Source organism: Cherax quadricarinatus, chromosome 48, assembly GCF_038502225.1.
Source record: "Cherax quadricarinatus isolate ZL_2023a chromosome 48, ASM3850222v1, whole genome shotgun sequence".
Classification (NCBI taxonomy): domain Eukaryota; kingdom Metazoa; phylum Arthropoda; class Malacostraca; order Decapoda; family Parastacidae; genus Cherax; species Cherax quadricarinatus.
In genome coordinates, this window is record NC_091339.1 from 26,612,591 (window position 1) to 26,634,163 (window position 21,573).

General features: G+C 39.8%; 1 protein-coding gene across 2 annotated transcripts in view; it reads right to left on the reverse strand.

Moving 5' to 3' along the window:
- The window catches only part of Sans (SAM_USH1G_HARP domain-containing protein Sans), a 62,217-nt gene that overhangs the window by 15,034 nt on the left and 25,610 nt on the right, over positions 1 to 21,573 (reverse strand). For both annotated transcript variants that reach the window (XM_070095027.1, XM_070095028.1), the window contains exons 2-4: positions 21,306 to 21,449; positions 3,031 to 3,256; positions 2,045 to 2,204 (exon numbers count right to left, since the gene is read on the reverse strand). In XM_070095027.1, the coding sequence (XP_069951128.1) occupies positions 2,045 to 2,204; positions 3,031 to 3,256; positions 21,306 to 21,449 (530 nt within the window). The remainder of the gene's footprint in view (positions 1 to 2,044; positions 2,205 to 3,030; positions 3,257 to 21,305; positions 21,450 to 21,573) is intronic.

A 21,573-nucleotide genomic window follows, 5' to 3' on the forward strand; every position in this document is an offset into this window, starting at 1 on the left:
ATGAAAGGTATTCACACTTATTTTTTTTTTTGAAGTTACTATCTGATTTTGCAGAAAATTTGTATAACCTGTGCTACTGGTTATTGTAGATATAAAACCATAAACCTATATTGATCATTCTGAGTTGCATGGTAAAGTGGAAGGTTGATGGCAGAGAGAAAGAAGCAAAGAAAAAAATAGCATTAAGTGAGAGCACAAAATAATAAAAATGTCTGCAATAAATCAAGTTCATAGATAATCTGTATTTAAAGTGGGCCTGTCAGAGAGGAGGGTAGGGCAAGCATATCAAGTGACTGAAGGTGAGGTCAGAAATGAAACCAAGGTATACTTTATAATGAATGGATAGTCATATTATTCCTCACATTGGTTAAAATGGGCTAGAGCTAGACACTCATAATTTTTTTTATTATCAATCCGTGTAAACATCTTTTGGATTATATTAAAAATGTGCCAGATGGAATAGATTTAGTTGAAGCTTTTAAATTATATATCTTTGAGGCAGTTTTTAACCCTCTGACTGTCGCGGCCGTATATATACGTCTTACAAGGTACCGTGTTTGACGTATATATACTCATAAATTCTAGCGGCTTCAAATCAAGCAGTAGAAAGCTGGTAGGCCCACATGTGAGAAAGTGGGTCTGTGTGGTCAGTGTGCACCATATAAAAATCCTGGAGCACGCAGTGCATAATGAGAAAAAAAAACTGACCGTTTTTTTTAATTAAAATACCGACTTTGTGGTCTATTTACGTATAGTATTTATGGTTGTATTCTCGTTTTCTTGGTCTCATTTGATAGAATGGAAAACATATTATAGAAATAGAGGTGATTTTGATTGATTTTACTATAAAAAGAACCTAGAAATGGAGCTCAAAGTATGGGAAATGTTTGATTTTTGCCAATGTTCAAAAGTAAAGAAATGATGCCATTGTCCAATAAATGTCCAACTAGCCATTCTAATATGCAGTCATGAATGGGTTGATGTTATTTATACAATTATTACAGTATTGCATTAGTCTGCATAATAGTAAGTCTTCTATTTTTTGTTTGAATAAAAATTCAAAATAGAAAGCAAGAGTAATATCAGAGGGGCTTGGAGACATGACTGATGAGCAAAGAAAATGTTATTTTAGAGCCAGGAATGTCTGCATTGTTCATTCTGGACCTTATTTTGAAATTGTCATATTTTTTAGTTTTCGTGAAATTGGCCAAATTGCAAATTTCTGACCACATTATTAGGTAGTTGAAATCGGTAAATGGGCAGTTTCTTGTACCCAATCGATAGAAAAAATGGAGTTCTAAAGAAATAGCTATGAGTTTGGGTGACTGGAACAATGGAATTAGCCGAAAATAGGGCTCAAAGTGGGCGAAATCGCCGATTTGTAAACAGCGCCAAGGTCGCTAACTTCGCGAGAGCATAATTCCGTCAGTTTTCCATCAAATTTCGTTTTTTTGGTGTCCTTACAATCGGGAAAAGATTCTCTATCATTTAATAAGATTTTTTTTTTTTTTTTTTTTTTTTTAATTTTGCGACACCAGGAGACACCTCAGGATTGGGGGTTGCGACAGTCAAAGGGTTAATGTGATAAATTCTCAAACATTCAGTTTTTATAAGTGCTGGTGTGTACAGTTTACTGTATTGTAACCAGGCAATGTATGACCCCTACAAGTTTAGTGCTTTTCCTTGACTATCATAATAATACTATTGTAAATGTCAAATACAGTGGAACCTCAGAAATCGAACTGCTCCCAACACAACCAATTATGTAAGTGTATTTTTGTAAGTGCTTTTATAAGTGTATTTTTGAGGGTCTGAAATGGACTAATCTAATTTACATTATTCCTGATGGGAATAAATTCATTCGGTAAAGGCACTCAAACAGCCTTCTGGACCGAAGAAAGTTCGATATTTGAGGTTCCACTGTACTGACACATTATTAAACCTCTAAAATAAGAACAGTTTCTAATGTCTGTTAGATTATCGCCTTACCTGATCCTCTATTTTTCTTTATTACCTAGACAAGAAGTAATCCAAACAAGTTTACCTTGTGGTCTTTCATCAACTTTCTCTATCTTTTGTCTCTCCTTCTGTAGTTTGGCATTTTCTTCTTCCCGTTTCTTGTCAGCTTTCCTTTGGATTTTGTCAAACTCTTTTTGTCGCTTCTCAGCATCCTTCAGTGCTCTATCTTGCAACTTTTTCACTTGCTGTGAAAGGGGACAGTAAACAAATTATCTTTGAATTTCCCATAGCTTCCACTATCATTTTTTTCCCTGCCTTGCAAATTGTAAGATTTGTATGCTTTTTTGTAGAAAATGATAGCAAATATGAAAAAAAAAAATGCTACCAGTACTAAGGCCTGAGACTAATGAAATGTGCCTTAGATTATCAAGACAAGAAAACTAATATCATCTAGCTTTATAAACCCCTAGATTAATATATTAAAACATGGAAACCTCACATACAGAAAGATATTACAGCACTGGGAAAAGTTAATGCAAAGCAATGACAACCATTCTGGAAAAAAATTTGGCTCGCCAGGGTAGGCCAAGACTACAGCAAAATTATTCAAACGAGCATTTTGATCTCATAATCTCATAAGAGATATAAAGATGCTGAACAAATTGGTTAGCATAAACTATGACAATCTCCCCCCACCCAAAAAAAAAAAAATAAAATAAAATAAAATAAAATAAACAGAGGCAACAACCTCCAGCTCACTAAAATTCCATGCAAAAAAAACAGGAAATTTTTTGTGGTCAGAAAATTCCATATGGGTTTAGTGCTTTTTGTGAATATGGTATAATAATCACATACACTGGTAGAAATTAACCTATGAAACAGTGTTGGTTATTACTGTACTGAATGCCAGTTCAAAATAAACCTGTAAAAACTTTAGGTAATTAATACAAGGCCACTGGACACAATTTCAAGTACTGTACAGTATTGACACATGAACAGAAGTGTATGCCAGGTATAAAACTCATTACATTAAGAATATGTAAAATCTCATTACATTTCAATAGTACTGACCTTGGGGTCAGTCGTAGTCTGCTTTGCGGAGACCGTGTCCAGGTAGCGGAGAATGTCTTCCCTGTTATTCATGGCAGCAAGCTCTTTGGCAGTGTGCAAGTCATTGTCTAATGACCAAATGTTAGCACCAAAATTGACAAGGAAGGAGACACAGGACATGTGTCCTTGGGCAGCAGCACAGTGCAGTGCTGTGTTGCCATAGTGATCACACTTGTCGGGCTCACCTCTGCAACAAACAATCTAAATTAAAACTACATACCTGTTATTGTCTGTGCAATTTTAAGAAGGTATAATTCTTGTTTGGGAACACAAGCATTGCACGTATTTGGTACATACATGAAATGAGGAAACTAGCTAACAGATGGATGGCTCTGGCATTATGCTGTGCAGCATTTGAGGATTCACTCAACTCAGGAAATTTAAAAAAACCCTATAAAAATTAGAGTTTTCAATATTTTTTTATTTTCCTTTTGCAGTTAAGAGCATAAGTCTTAAAAAGGAGCACTGCAGCATGCTTGCTGGCCCATTTTAGGCAGGTCTAACTCTTACTTACACACACACACTGGTGTACATAACTGTCCAACCTATTATTAAAGCCACCCAAAGTTGCTGTCTCAATGACATTACTTGGGAGTTTGTTCCACTCATCCACAACTCTACTGCAAAATCACTGTTTGCCTATATTCTTTCTAAACCTAAATTTTTTCACCTTCAACCCACTTGTGTGAGTCCTGTCGTGGTTAGATACTTTCAGAATCTAGTCATATTTGTACACTTCAAAAACATCCCCTTTAATTCTATGTCTTTTTAGAGAGTGCAGATTCAGTGCCCTCGGTCTATCCTCGTCATCCTTCTCTGCATGTTTTCCTGCTGCATTAGCTTTAAAATTTTCTACAATCCTTCAAGAAAAAAATAGTTTTTGTTTTATAAGATGGTCCAATTCAATGAAAATTCCCATGATTCAAAGTTTTAAAAAATATTTCACTGACAAATTTGCCCAAGCAAACTAAAGTGAATGGGTACTATCCTAGCCATAAGATGAATCAGCCATTAAGAAGAGGCAGATGCATGTATGTACTTTAAATGTGATGATTAAAAGAGAATCAAAATTTCACACAAAATTGTTAAATTTGTACCAACCCAAATGAATGCCATTCTCCTTCGTTGTCATCAAATTAGGAGGCATCTTTTTTGAATGTTTGAAGCTATACCACCAAAGATTTTGGAAGTTATCTAAGCCATTCCAGGATGCTGGGAATGGGTTTAACAACGTTTGTCATTCAGCAGCTGCACATGCCAGTTGTTCCTAGAATTGGGTCTGAATGAATGAGGGGGTTTCTTGAGATGGGCAAAATAAGATTGAAAAGGAGGAAGGGAAAAAAAATTGGGGCAACCACATAAAGGTACCTCCTCGCAGATACCTAATTAAAGATTACCTGGTATTAGACTAGTCCACATACCTTGGTCTACGACCATTGGTTCATATTAGTAATATTTTTAATTCATGTTAAGTGCTAAACCCATGTGGGTCATTCAGCACAAGAAGTGGTGGAGGCTTGATCCTCCGTCTGCTGAGTGCCAGACAGACATTGCTTCCTATTCGTAATCGACTCTCACCTCACAGAAATAATAGATACTGGCTCAGGTCTTCTTAGTCTGGATTCAAAGCCCATCGAACCAGTGCATGGGATCAGACGCTCCCACTCTACTCTTGCAGTACTCTGTACCATGTGCACATTTAACAAGGATTTTTTACATGCTTAAAACCCACAATAATCGTGCCCGGACATCAAAATCAAGCACCTTTCTTTTATATTTTTATCTTGCTTTCAGACCGCATTATTTACTTCACACCTTAGCTCTTGATCTAAGGGACTGGATATATACCACATAAGAGGGTCCTGCTCGCAGGTCACTTGCAGAGGTCACCGGACCTAACTGTTTGTGACTTCTTTCATTGGGGGTACGTGAAGAACACAGTTTATGTACCACCACTACCTGCAACCCTGGAGGAGCTGAAAATTTCCATCAGTGAAGCAGTTCGCATGATAACACCAGATATGATGCCGAGCGTCTGGACCGAACTGTACTATCATATCGATGTTTACCGAGCAACCAGAGGGGCGCACATTGAGTGCCTTTAATGCTGAAACTGAAATGAAATCTTGCATCTGAAGCTGCTAACTGTGAAAGATTATTGCAATAAAGTTACATCTTATACCTGTTTGAAATCAGGGAGTGTTTTTGTGGACACCATGTATGTCTGCCTGTGTTCGTGTGTGTGTGTATACTCACCTATTTGTACTCGCCTATTTGTGGTTGCAGGGGTCGAGTCATAGCTCCTGGCCCCGCCTCTTCGCTGATTGCTACTAGGTCCTCTCTCTCCCTGCCCCATGAGCTTTATCATACCTCGCCTTAAAACTATGTATGGTTCCCGCCTCCACTACGTCACTTCCTAGGCTATTCCACGGCCTGACTACTCTATGATTGAAGAAATACTTCCTAACATCCCTTTGATTCATCTGAGTCTTCAACTTCCAATTGTGACCTCTTGTGTCTGTGTCCCTTCTCTGGAACATCCCGTCTTTGTCCACCTTGTCTATTCTGCTCAGTATTTTATATGTCGTTATCATGTCTCCCCTGACCCTCCTGTCCTCCAGTGTCGTCAGGCCGATTTCCCTCAACCTTTCTTCGTAGGACAATCCCCGTAGCTCTGGGACTAACTAGGCTTGTTGCAAACCTTTGCACTTTCTCTAATTTCTTGGCGTGCTTGACTAGGTGTGGATTCCAAACTGGTGCTGCATACTCCAGTATGGGCCTGACGTAAATGGTATCCAGTCTTTTGAACGAATCCTTACTGAGGTATCGGAACGCTATCCGTAGGTTTGCCAGGCGCCCGTATGCTGCAGCAGTTATCTGATTGATGTGCGCCTCAGGAGATATACTCGGTGTTATACTCACCCCCAGATCTTTTTCCTTGAGTGAGGTTTGCAGTCTTTGGCCATCTAAACTATATTGTGTCTGCAGTCTTCTTTGCCCTTCCCCAATCTTCATGACTTTGCATTTGGCAGAGTTAAACTCAAGGAGCCAGTTGCTGGACCACGCTTCCAGCCTGTCCAGGTCTCTTTGTAGTCCTGCCTGATCCTCATCCGATTTGATTCTTCTTATTAACTTCACATCATCTGCAAACAAGGACACTTCTGAGTCTATCCCTTCCATTATGTCGTTCACATATACCAAGAACAACACAGGTCCTAGGACTGACCCCTGTGGAACCCCGCTTGTCACAAGCTCCCACTCTGACACCTCGTCATGTACCATGACTCGTTGTTGCTTCCCTGTCAGGTATTCTCTGATCCATTGCAGTGCCTTTCCTGTTATGTGTGCCTGATCATCTAGCTTTTGCAGTAACCTCTTGTGAGGAACTGTGTCGAAGGCCTTCTTGCAGTCCAAAAAATATGCAGTCGATCCACCCCTCTCTCTCTTGTCTTACTTCTGTCACCTTGTCATAAAACTCTAGTAGGTTTGTGACACAGGATTTTCCTTCCCTGAAACCGTGCTGGTTGTCAATTATACACTTGTTTCTTTCCAGGTGCTCCACCACTCTCCTCCTGATGATCTTCTCCATGACCTTGCATACTATACACGTTAGTGATACAGGTCTGTAGTTTAGTGCCTCATGTCTGTCTCCCTTTTTAAAAATTGGGACTACATTTGCCATCTTCCATACCTCAGGGAATTGCCCAGTTTCAAATGATGTGTTGAAGATCTTTGTTAATGGCACATACAATATCTCTGCTCCCTCTTTAAGGACCCACGGAGAGATGTTGTCTGGTCCCACCGCCTTTAAGGTGTCAAGTTCGCATAGCAGCTTCTTCACTTCCTCCTTGGTTATATGTACCTCATCCAGCACTTGCTGGTGTACCCCCCTGTTCTGATTTCCCGGAGTCCTACTGGTTTCCACTGTAAATACTTTTTTAAATCTCGTGTTGAGCTCCTGACATACCTCTCGGTCGTTTCTTGTGAATTCCTCAGTCTGATTACCTGGTCCTTGACTGTTGTTTTCCTCCTGATGTGGCTGTACAACAGCTTTGGGTCAGTCTTGACTTTCGATGCTATGTCATTTTCATATTGTCGTGTGTGTGTGTGTGTGTGTGTGTGTGTGTGTGTGTGTGTGTGTGTGTGTGTGTGTGTGTGTGTATGTATATATGTATGTATGTATATATGTATGTATATATGTATGTATATATGTATGTATATATGTATGTATATATGTATGTATATATGTATGTATATATGTATGTATGTATGTATGTATATATGTATGTATATATGACTTCCAGCAAGCGTGCATGAGCGTGTTAGATAGGAGTGAATGGAGACGAATGATACTTGGGACCTGACGATCTGTTGGAGTGTGAGCAGGGTAATATTTAGTGAAGGGATTCAGGGAAACCGGTTATTTTCATATAGTCGGACTTGAGTCCTGGAAATGGGAAGTACAGTGCCTGCACTTTAAAGGAGGGGTTTGGGATATTGGCAGTTTGGAGGGATATGTTGTGTATCTTTATACGTATATGCTTCTAAACTGTTGTATTCTGAGCACCTCTGCAAAAGCAGTGATAATGTGTGAGTGTGGTGAAAGTGTTGAATGATGATGAAAGTATTTTCTTTTTGGGGATTTTCTTTCTTTTTTGGGTCACCCTGCCTCGGTGGGAGACGACCAACTTGTTGAAAAAAAAAATGTATGTATATATGTATGTATATATGTATGTATGTATGTATGTATGTATGTATTTTTTTTTCCAACAAGTCGGCCGTCTCCCACCGAGGCAGGGTGACCCAAAAAAGAAAGAAAATCCCCAAAAAGAAAATACTTTCATCATCATTCAAGACTTTCACTACACTCACACATTATCACTGTTTTTGCAGAAGTGCTCAGAACACAACAGTTTAGAAGCATATACGTATAAAGATACACAACATATCCCTCCAAACTGCCAATATCCCAAACCCCTCCTTTAAAGTGCAGGCAGTGTGTGTGTGTGTTATATATATATATATATATATATATATATATATATATATATATATATATATATATATATATATATATATATATATATATATATATATATATATATATATATATATATATATATATATATATATATATATATATATATATATATATATAAAGAACATAAGAACGAAGGAACACTGCAGAAGGCCTACTGGCCCATGTGAGGCAGGTCCAAGTCTCCTACCGGCTTAAGAACATAAGAACGAAGGAACACTGCAGAAGGCCTACTGGCCCATGCGAGGCAGGTCCAAGTCCCTACCGGCTTAAGCCAATGCACCCAACCTAGTCAGGTCAGGTCACATTGAGTTAAGGGAGGAACACGGCAACCGACCTGTTAGCACAAGCTATCAGGTCTAACTCACACCCACCCACATCTACTCATGTATTTATCCAACCTATTTTTAAAGCTACACAACGTTCTGGCCTCTATAACGGTACTTGGGAGTTTGTTCCACTCATCCACAACTCTATTACCAAACCAGTACTTTCCTATATCCCTCCTGAATCTGAATTTTTCCAACTTAAAACCATTGCTGCGAGTCCTGTCTAGGCTAGATATTTTCAGCACACTATTTACATCCCCTTTATTTATTCCTGTCTTCCACTTATAAACCTCAATCATATCCCCCCTGATTCTACGTCTTTCTAGAGAGTGCAGTTTCAGGGCCCTTAGTCTATCCTCATAGGGAAGGTTTCTGATACATGGGATCATCTTTGTCATCCTCCTTTGTACATTTTCCAGAGAATTTATATCCATTCTGTAATACGGTGACCAAAACTGTGCAGCATAATCTAAATGAGGCCTAACCAAGGATGTATAGAGTTGAAGAACAACCTGAGGACTCCTATTATTTATGCTTCTTGATATGAAGCCAAGGATTCTATTAGCTTTATTGCGAACACTTATGCACTGTTGTCTTGGTTTCAGATTACTGCTAACCAGAACTCCTAAATCTTTTTCGCAATCCGTAATATTAAGATCTACATTATTTAGTTTATATGTGGCATGGTTATTGTCCTGTCCAACATTTAGAACTTTGCATTTGTCTACACTAAACTGCATCTGCCACTTCTCCGACCACTGCATCAGTCTATTCAAATCTTCCTGGAGTGCTCGAATGTCCTCGTCAGAATGAATTCGACGGCCTATTTTGGTGTCATCGGCAAACTTGCCGATGTCGCTCTTTATGCCCTCATCTATGTCGTTTATGTAGATTGTGAACAGCAGGGGGCCCAACACTGACCCCTGTGGAACACCGCTCGTGACGCTTCCCCACTCTGATTTCTCCCCATTTATGCAAACTCTCTGCTGCCTATTTGTCAACCATGCCTCTATCCAGGAAAAAATTTCTCCTCCTATTCCATGTGCTTTAATTTTCCTCAATAGTCTCTGATGTGGGACCCTGTCAAAAGCCTTACTGAAGTCCATATACACAATATCATATTCATTACCATGATCTACCTCCTCAAATACCTTAGTGAAAAAAGTTAATAAATTCGTAAGGCAGGAACGCCCCTTTGTAAAACCATGCTGAGATTCGTTGATTAATTTATGCTTTTCAAGGTGGCTACGAACTGCCTCGGCAATTATTGATTCCATAAATTTTCCCACTATGGAGGTTAGGCTTATTGGTCTATAGTTCGAAGCTAAGGACCTGTCACCTGTTTTGAAAATAGGTATCACATTTGCCATTTTCCACTTATCTGGCACCATGCCAGTTTGTAGTGATATGTTGAAAAGATTAGCCAAAGGTGTGCTAAGCTCCTCTTTACATTCCTTTAGAACCCTTGCATACAGTTCATCAGGGCCTGGGGATTTGTTAGGTTTTAATTTATCTATTTGCCTAAGGACCATGTCACTTGTGACCCTAATCGTGCACAGTTTATTATCGTCCTGTTCTACATAATTTATCATTACTGGAATATCGCTGGTATCCTCCTGTGTAAAAACTGAGAGGAAGTATGTGTTAAAAATTCTACACATTTCCTTATCACTGTCAGTGAGCTGACCCGAGGAACTTTTGAGTGGGCCTATCTTGTCCCTGATCTTACTTCTGTATACCTGAAAGAATCCTTTTGGGTTAGTCTTCGATTCTCTTGCAACTTTAACCTCATAATCTCTTTTTGCTTTTCTAATTCCCTTTTTTATTTCTCTCTTTAACTGAATATATCGATTTCTTAATTGCCCCTCTCCTCTTTTGATTTGCCTATATATGCCTCTCTTTTGACCAATCAGATATTTTAATCTATTGTTCATCCATTTAGGATCATTTTTGTTTGATCTGATTTCCCTATTTGGAACATAATTTGACTGAGCAGCTAGAACTATGCCCTGGAAAGCATCATATCGGCAACCATCACCACCTACCTGACCCCTAGTCAGGTCATTCCAGTTCAGCCCACCTAAGTAATTTTTCAGTCCTATGAAATCAGCCAAGCGAAAGTCAGGGACGGAGACTTGATTGCCATTATTAGGGGAATTCCATGATATGTTAAAACTGAGTGATTTGTGATCACTCTCCCCAAGCTCATCATTAACCTCAAGATTATTAATTAGTGTTTCCCTACTGGCAAGAACCAAGTCAAGGAGGTTATTTCCCCTAGTTGGCTCTGTCACAAACTGTTTTAAAAAACAATCCTGGATCGTATCAAGAAAGTCACCCGACTCTAAATTTCCTGTCAAATTGCTCCAGTCAATCTGTCTATAGTTGAAATCTCCCATTAGCACAACATTTTCGTATGTAGATGCCTTACGAATTTCGTCCCATAGAAGTTTACTGCACTCCCTATCAAGATTTGGGGCCCTGTAAATCACACCCAAAATTAGTTTTTCTCGGCCCTCGAGAAGCTGTAACCAAACAGATTCAGTGGCTGACGCTTCTAATTTAATATCTTGTCTAACACAACAATTTAAATTGTCTCTGACATACATCGCTACTCCACCACCTTTCCTGTTGACCCTGTCAGTGTGGAATAATTTATAGCCTTGTATGTGACATTCAGAGGGCATCTCTCTATCTTTCAGATTGAGCCAGGTCTCTGTTATAGCAATAATATCTATGTTTCCTGCACTTGCAATTAATCTTAGCTCATCTATCTTATTTGTAACACTCCTGCTATTAGTATAGTAAACCTTAAGGGAGCTAGTCCCTTGCTGCCCTCTGCTGTCCCCCTTTGTTTGCTGACCTGTTCTATTGTCTTTATTTATAACTTCATGCTGAATGCCTTTTATACATTTAATGTTTCCAACCCTAGTGTTGCAACCTGCTTGTTTCCCACACACACCCATACCTCTATCTTCCATCAGTTTAAAATCATAGGCATTTCACCAATGGCCTTCTCAATCGAGTCTGCAAGTGCTACCACCCCTGCCCCAGAGAGATGAACCCCATCCCTTGCATACATATCATGTTTGCCATAAAAGTTGTTCCAGTTGTCAATGAATGGGATTGCAAGCTCCTTGCAGTATCTGTCTAGCCAGCAATTTACACCAATTGCCCTAGACAACCATTCATTTCCTACTCCCCTTCTAGGCAAGATGCTACATATGATTGGGATCCCTCCCTTAGACTTAATGAAATCTATAGCTGACCTGTACTTATCTAGCAGCTCTTCTCTCCTACCCTTCCCAATATCATTTCCACCAGCACTGAGACAGATAATGGGCTTGTTCCCATTACCTGACATGATATTATCCAGTCTGTTGACAATGTCCCCAACACCAGCTCCAGGGAAGCACACTCTATCTCTCATCTTCTTATTCCTATTACAAAAAGCACGGTCAACATATCTTACCTGAGAGTCACCAACCACAAGAATGCGCTTACCTTCATTAGCAGGGGCAGTAGTACCCTTACCTTCACTGGCCACTGAAGTACATTCATCCTGGAGAACAGAGAAGCGATTTCCTACCTTCAGATCTTCACTCTTAACTTTCCTTACTCTGATGCGCCTCCCATTACTGTGAACAACTCGCCACTTGTAGCAGGTGCTGGGCTGCACCTCACTGCTGGTAGCCGTTGCTACCTCCCCACCTACAGCCTCCTCACAGTGAGAGACAGACTGCACCTCACTGCTAGAAGCCTCATTCCCCACATCTCCAACCACCTCACACTCTCTCCCAGGCCCATTGAGGTGGACCTTCAGCCTCCTAATCTCCTCCTGGAGAAGCAAGACCTCCTCCTTCAACTCTCCAACCTCAGTTTTTAAAACACTGCAGAAGCAAGCCATGCTTTGTAACCGTCCACGCTAATCCCCAAAGCAGCTCCCAATGCACCCAACCTAGTCAGGTCAGGTCACATTGACTTAAGGGAGGAACACGGCAACCGACCTGGTAGCACAAGCTATCAGGTCTAACTCACACCCACCCACATCTACTCATGTATTTATCCAACCTACTTTCTACATTATCTAAATTCGTTCAACCTTGATCCACTGCTGCAAGTCCTGTCTTGGTTATATACTATCAGCACGTTATTTTTATCCTCTTTATTCCCTTTTTCTATTTGCACACTTAAATCAAATCCCCCTAATTCCACGTCCTTGCAGAGTGCAAATCCAGCCAGTGCCTTCAGCCTATTTTTGAAGGAAAGGTTTCTGATACAAGGGATCAACCTGATCAACCCTCTGCATATTTTGTAGAGAATATATGTCCATTCTGTAATATGGAGACAAGAACTGAGCAGCGTAGGCTAAACGAGGCCTTACCAAAGATATATAAAATTGAAGTATAAACTGAGGACTTCAATTATTTATACTTCTTGACATGAAGACAAGAATTCTATTAGTTTCATTGCGAACCCTTATGCACTGTTATATTGGCTTTATATTTCTGCTAAAAAGAACTCAATTTTTTTTCGCATACAGTTTGACTAATCTCTACAATTACCTTCAAAGTATCATAGTTCCTTGCTTTTCCCTGGATTAGAATCTTACTTATCAACATTCAACTTCATCCGCCACAATGCCAACGAATCCGGGTCATGATGTAAATTTTCAGTGTTCTCGTCAAAAGTTATCTGACGGCCTATTTTAGTATATTCGGCAAACTTACTTATGATGTAAATGGTTTAAAAAATCGATAAGATGAAGAATTAGACACTTTGTAACACTCAGGAATCTTCATTGTGGAAGATTCTCCCAAGTGTTGCAAAGTGTCCTAATTCTCCAGACTTGCTTGTGTCACTACTTATTCCCTCATCTGTATGTCCCAATACTGACCCTTGTGGTACACCACTTAAAAAACGGGGAAATAAAGACAGATAGGTTAGATTAGCAGAAAAGATTTTTATTGTAGACATTTTGCTTTGCGTTGAGCTTTTATCAAGCGTTCTACACAGCGTCAAGCGTTGTCACAATTAATGCTCGGTCTGTACATATGTCTTTTTAAAGTACCTGTCCCACCTGTGCTTATATTGATCGTGTTCAACGGAGCTCCCGACCATATGACTCACACCTGCGGTTTACTGCCGCATCGATTACCCTTGCCAGGCTCCATGATCATTCGTAAAAGAATGAAACCTCTATAGACCTACAAAACTACTACATTAGGCTGTGCTCAAATATTTTTGGGTACATAAAGCTAAAATTGTGCAAAATGGCACTGCAATAACAAAGTTACCTTTAATTACGAAAATAATGAAGTTCAAAATTACACACAAACACATTAAGTACTAACATGAAAATTAAAAAAAAAAAAAATAGTTACATATACCCCTTAAATCAGATGCCATTTACCTATGTTTTATAAACCCGTTTTTCTTTCTATAAACTACCCTGGGAAAGTGTAAAACAAGGTTTAGTTTCGGGATATCTAGAAATGCCATAGTTATTATCACCAGCTGATCAATACTCTTGGATTGAGTCGCCCCTGCGTGATTATATATTTTTTTTTTTTTTTTTTATTATCACACCGGCCGATTCCCACCAAGGCAGGGTGGCCCGAAAAAGAAAAACTTTCACCATCATTCACTCCATCACTGTCTTGCCAGAAGGGTGCTTTACACTACAGTTTTTAAACTGCAACATTAACACCCCTCCTTCAGAGTGTAGACACTGTACTTCCCATCTCCAGGACTCAAGTCCGGCCTGCCGGTTTCCCTGAATCCCTTCATAAATGTTACTTTGCTCACACTCCAACAGCACGTCAAGTATTAAAAACCATTTGTCTCCATTCACTCCTATCAAACACGCTCACGCATGCCTGCTGGAAGTCCAAGCCCCTCGCACACAAAACCTCCTTTACCCCCTCCCTCCAACCCTTCCTAGGCCGACCCCTACCCCGCCTTCCTTCCACTACAGACTGATACACTCTTGAAGTCATTCTGTTTCGCTCCATTCTCTCTACATGTCCGAACCACCTCAACAACCCTTCCTCAGCCCTCTGGACAACAGTTTTGGTAATCCCGCACCTCCTCCTAACTTCCAAACTACGCATTCTCTGCATTATATTCACACCACACATTGCCCTCAGACATGACATCTCCACTGCCTCCAGCCTTCTCCTCGCTGCAACATTCATCACCCACGCTTCACACCCATATAAGAGCGTTGGTAAAACTATACTCTCATACATTCCCCTCTTTGCCTCCAAGGACAAAGTTCTTTGTCTCCACAGACTCCTAAGTGCACCACTCACTCTTTTTCCCTCATCAATTCTATGATTCACCTCATCTTTCATAGACCCATCCGCTGACACGTCCACTCCCAAATATCTGAATACGTTCACCTCCTCCATACTCTCTCCCTCCAATCTGATATTCAATCTTTCATCACCTAATCTTTTTGTTATCCTCATAACCTTACTCTTTCCTGTATTCACCTTTAATTTTCTTCTTTTGCACACCCTACCAAATTCATCCACCAATCTCTGCAACTTCTCTTCAGAATCTCCCAAGAGCACAGTGTCATCGGCAAAGAGCAGCTGTGACAACTCCCACTTTGTGTGTGATTCTTTATCTTTTAACTCCACGCCTCTTGCCAAGACCCTCGCATTTACTTCTCTTACAACCCCATCTATAAATATATTAAACAACCACGGTGACATCACACATCCTTGTCTAAGGCCTACTTTTACTGGGAAAAAATTTCCCTCTTTCCTACATACTCTAACTTGAGCCTCACTATCCTCGTAAAAACTCTTCACTGCTTTCAGTAACCTACCTCCTACACCATACACTTGCAACATCTGCCACATTGCCCCCCTATCCACCCTGTCATACGCCTTTTCCAAATCCATAAATGCCACAAAGACCTCTTTAGCCTTATCTAAATACTGTTCACTTATATGTTTCACTGTAAACACCTGGTCCACACACCCCCTACCTTTCCTAAAGCCTCCTTGTTCATCTGCTATCCTATTCTCCGTCTTACTCTTAATTCTTTCAATTATAACTCTACCATACACTTTACCAGGTACACTCAACAGACTTATCCCCCTATAATTTTTGCACTCTCTTTTATCCCCTTTGCCTTTATACAAAGGAACTATGCATGCTCTCTGCCAATCCCTAGGTACCTTACCCTCTTCCATACATTTATTAAATAATTGCACCAACCACTCCAAAACTATATCCCCACCTGCTTTTAACATTTCTATCTTTATCCCATCAATCCCGGCTGCCTTACCCCCTTTCATTTTACCTACTGCCTCACGAACTTCCCCCACACTCACAACTGGCTCTTCCTCACTCCTACAAGATGTTATTCCTCCTTGCCCTATACACGAAATCACAGCTTCCCTATCTTCATCAACATTTAACAATTCCTCAAAATATTCCTTCCATCTTCCCAATACCTCTACCTCTCCATTTAATAACTCTCCTCTCCTATTTTTAACTGACAAATCCATTTGTTCTCTAGGCTTTCTTAACTTGTTAATCTCACTCCAAAACTTTTTCTTATTTTCAGCAAAATTTGTTGATAACATCTCACCCACTCTCTCATTTGCTCTCTTTTTACATTGCTTCACCACTCTCTTAACTTCTCTCTTTTTCTCCATATACTCTTCCCTCCTTGCATTATATATATATATATATATATATATATATATATATATATATATATATATATATATATATATATATATATATATATATATATATATATATAAATAAATAATAGTGTGCTAGGCTAACCGATGCCTTTAGCATCGCGGCTAAGTGTGAGGCTGTCCTATTTTAAACAGTTACAGTGTTAGAATAAAAACTGTTATATACCAACACACAGGCTGGTTAGTACACATGAGGTCAGGAAATTTGTCAGTCTGAGCTGGGAGACTTCAACGGAACAGCTTGGACAGAGGGCAGGCGAACAACGTGGTACGTTACGGATTTATTATTAAAAATAAAACTTCAATAAAAACAACTCCACAATAAAAATAAATACAACCTGACTAATACAGGAGAATTATACAGTATTATATTCATGGGAAAGCGCTAAACCCGTAAGTCAGACATGGAGCTGTGGTAAATGAAGAGGTGACCTGTAGGTAGTTCGGGGATGTGGGGTGGGAGAGGGCCTTTGATGGGGAAAGCTCTTGATCCAAGGCACTGGAGCTGTCCTCCCGTTCCTCGGATCGAACGGAATTACCTTAATTCCTCCCATTCAACCCCAGGCACTGTATGACCTTACAGGCTTAGTGCTCCCCCTGGAATAACATATAGGGTAGTCTTGAGGGAATAATCTGAGGAATAGATGCAAATGTTGCCATCTACGTTCAATATTATCTTTCAAGAACGTTCACTCAAACAGCACATTCATGCAGCTAGCAGATCTCCCTCCCACCCCAAGCACATTCACTCACCTAGAACGCGAGCAATCAACCCACTGGAGGAGGGGATATGGTGGTGGTGGTGGCGAGAACGTTCACCTCAGGGCGGCAACGTTCCACAAGATGGCTGGTCCTATCACATTATCCGGGGAGACATCGTCCTCGCTTAAATAGATGAATATCACGCCCTTGTTATTTACGGTGGAGGACGGCTTGCAATATATGCGTCATGCATGTAACATACGCGCCATGCATGAAGGTGAAGCATTACGTTAACATAGGTCTTGCTTCTTCCAGGTCCTTAAACATGTTTTTGTAGCAAGGAATTATAACTTCTTGCTAGAAAACCTGGCGCAAAAACAAAGAATACAATACCTATTCGCAACATGAGCTCATCACCCTAACAAAACAGGTAATGCTGTCAAAAAATAACTACTGATATACTCAGTGTTTATAATATTTATCACAGACAAACTATTCATGGTTATGATACACAGATATTTAATGTCAAGAATAAATGAACGCGAAATTCTGTTAGAGTTATGTATCGGTCAGCTCAGCAGTTTACCAGTGTTTCAAGGATCAGAATCATAATATAAACTAGAAGGCTGCTTTCATTACACACATACACATATGTGTACTCATCTATACGTGGTTGCAGGGGTGGAGTCACAGCTGTGTGTGTGTGGGGAAGGACCCCAATGGAAATAAGTCACTCTGTGTGACTTTTTTGGGTTATCCTAGGTTCTCTACACATATGCTATGTATGATAATTCTATGTAACTGTATTTGTGTATACCTGAATAAACTTACTTACTAATAAGGGGGGATAGAAAATGTATGTACTGGCGCATAATTCTTAAGTCAGCTATGACTGATTCAGGACCCAATTTCAGCATCTCATAAGACCAGTGAAAAACTGATGTTATAACTACCCTTGAGTTATAGTCAATTTTTACTGCACTAAACTTGGTTCCTGCAGTTGGTCTTGTTCCTGGATCTAACTTACATCATGCGACACTTTGGTGAAGTGGACTGTGTTCATACAGTATCATATATCCTTAGTACACTAGTTAGTTAATGTACAGTATCATGCATCCCCTGGTACACCTGTTAATCTGTTGACAAGTTTTAAGTCGAAATTTACAGTAATTCTCGTACCCTCTGTAAACAGTTCATTATCACTAACTTGTTTAGCTATCAAAACTTTGAGATCCAGTCCTCGGACCCATTATGTGCCTCTGCAATCTTTTGACCACCGTTCACAGGATGGGTACGGGACGCATAATAATATTAATCTCGTGATAAGCCACTTATAAGGATACGATCAATATACGATAAAAAAATTAAAATATAGAATTGTAATGTCACTTATAAATCACTCAAAAAATCCACTTTGTAAATAGATAGGACACAGAACTGAATATGATGTGTGCTACCCTGTTCCCAGAGTTGGGATCCAGATATTCAGTTTACCCGAAAAGCTCTGTATAACTATAGGCTTACTGCATGCATAATCAAGTGTCACCCATTTCTGTACAAACATTGTATCACGTAGAAATAAATTTTTGAACTCTAACTTGAATTTGAGTATATTTTCAAAATGTGGGTCGAGAATCTGATACTCCGCATACTATTTCCTCCTCCAAGTCTCCGAAATCAACATGATAGCAGATCATACAACCCAAAAAGACGCATGTCTACATAACCCTTGTTACACTTACTGGCACAAGTATTTCATCAGTATTTAGTCTGATAGAGGATATCTTATCTTATCCACGATACCACTATTAACCCCTCTCACTATCATTTGTTTATTATATTCCTACATTTCAGTCCATTAAATTTCATTTCTCATCATTCCACTTCATTAATAAACTTCCCGTCATTGAATATTTTCCGCTTAATCTAATAAATCAATACTTTACACAGGTTACAAACAGGTAATTTTAAACGGTAACAGCACCAAACACACAAAGTTGTATTAGTATGTAGGGTGTGACCGTCACAGGTGTGTGGACCAAAACTCAAACATGCACAATATGCAATTATGGGCACAACATTTAGCTCTAATTAGAGCTTCATACAGACGATTATATTCAACACGTATGAAACTTCCAGCTCTCCTCCCAGAAGCATACAGTGCATATTATTTAACTGTAATCTTGTATGTGACGTAGAAGAGCTCTACTCTCAGCATGTTGCCCCAACAAAATCGTGTTCTCCATACCTGTGTCCACAAAGTTGCATTAATATAAACAGAGGAAAAATAAAAACCCATATTTACTAAACTTACCAAAATTACATTTTGATACATATATAGGCTTGTAATTTTCATTCATGATGAGCCCCCCAAATGTAGCCAAGTCTTTTGAAATATTATATTAATCATGTGGAAACGCTAAGACCGTAGGGACCATACAGCGCCTGAGTTTGATCCAGGAATGGGGATGGTTTTGATCTATCATATCATCATGGGACCCTCCCCCGTCCTTGAAAAGTTGGCCAGTGTTAAAATGGATTTTATGGTCTCAAAACAGCAGAGATCGACCATAATAAATATATCGAACATTAGTGAACATACATATGGAGTGAAGCACAGATCAAGAGTGAGAAAGATGGACACAAATTTGGACAAGTACTGTGAAGTAGAGGCAAATATTATAATGAAGGAAAAAGGAGTGGATAAGCTTGAGTCCGGAAGGAGAGAGAGAGAGAGGTCACTACTGACGTCTGTAGTTCCACCATAAAATACATCAATGCAGATAAAGCTGCCATCACCCCACCACAACCAGTAATAAAGCTGCCATCAACCTACCACAACCAGTAATAAGCTGCCATCAACCTACCACAACCAGTAATAAGCTGCCATCAACCTACCACAACCAGTAATAAGCTGCCATCAACCTACCACAACCAGTAATAAGCTGCTATCAACCTACCACAACCAGTAATAAGCTGCCATCAACCTACCACAACCAGTAATAAGCTGCTATCAACCTACCACAACCAGTAATAAAGCTGCCATCAACCTACCACAAGTAATAAAGTTTTTCGCAGATGATCTTCAGTATGTCTGCTTCTAAATGTACAAGAGAATCTATATCCACAAATAAGCAAATGCTGTTAAGCTTGTGTCGATATTTAAATCTTAATCTCGTACACTCCCAGGCGACACTCCATATGTGACATCTCACTCCCAGTGCCTACCACCATTTGTGATCTCTCACTCCCAGTACCTACCAACATTTGTGATCTCTCACTCCAAGGCAACATAACATACTCACCAATGGGGGTATATTCCCAGCCATGGAGAAGCGTGTTGGCACATACGGTGATGATGATAACAATAAAAAACAAAGTATCGTGTGCTGTGAGCTTACAACACACTGTGTTAATATTCTCGTGACGTACGTGTATAGCACAACTTCTTCACTATGTTGGTAACAACAGCAGTTGGCTGCACCTCCTGACTGAATGTTAGTAGACTAATACTCGTAAATCTTGTCCAATTTGTTAGTTTATTTTGTAACCGAGCAATCGCTTCTTCAAACTTTTAAACGTATATAGTGAGTAGAAATAACTTTTGTTAGGTTAGACACCAGACACGCCACCGGGCGTGTCTGGTGTCTAACCTAACAGTGTGAAAATCGCCTCATCTGCCAGAACCACCTTGGAAAATCAGTTACACAGCTGGAAGTCAAGGTTTACCGGATAGCTACTAATGAACATAACATGTCACACCACGACGCAAGAACCAAAAGAGGGATGTAACAGGTAAATTGCTCATTACTCTATAATTTGTTCATGATTGTAGCCATGTATAAACGAAAGTAACCACTCGTACAGGATTCATTACCTTTGTAACTTGTGAGTACATTACCTTAGTACCTAGTTCAGCTATCAAAACTTTGGGGGCCCAGTCCCTGGACCCATTACGTACCTCTGTAATTTGTAAATACTTTTGTAACTTGTCATGATTGTGACCAGACCTACCTGGAGTTCATTACCTTTGTAAATTGTGAGTTCATTACCTTAGTAAATTGAGTTCATTACCTTTGTAATTGTGAGTTCATTACCTCTAACTTGCTCAGCTATCAAAACTTTGGAGTCCAGTCCCTGGACCCATTATGTACCTCTGTAATCTTTTGACTACCGCCCACAGGATGGGTATGGGGTGCATAATAAATATATTAAACTAAATTAAACTAACTCAGCATACAGAATATGCAGCCCGGGGTTTCGAGAAGAATGTATTATTAAAAACATTTGCAAGTTCCACTTTCGCAGGAAAAGAGCACTTAAAACGTATTAGCTGACTGGTATATAATTTTTTCCATCTTAGTGTTCTACCAACCTTGCCAACAGGCTATCCAGAATTTAGTAATATTCAGCTTCTCCAGCACCCCTGATCTTACTCACCCCCTTCCAACGATGAGCCTGAGGGCCTCCAGGTTGCCTTTGTAGGCGGCCCAAAGGGTGGGAGTAAGGCCATCTTCGTCAGGTTGGTTACAGTCTCGGCGGGTGCTTTCTTTCAGCACCTCCAAGTAACCGTCTTTCGCAGCCCTGAAATGTAAACTTATATTAACCAGCTGCGTTACTACCCACCCGTCACCAGCTGAGTGAGTGGGTACACACGGATGGATACTGGAAGGGGATAATAGTGGAGGAAAAAAACTATATAATGGCA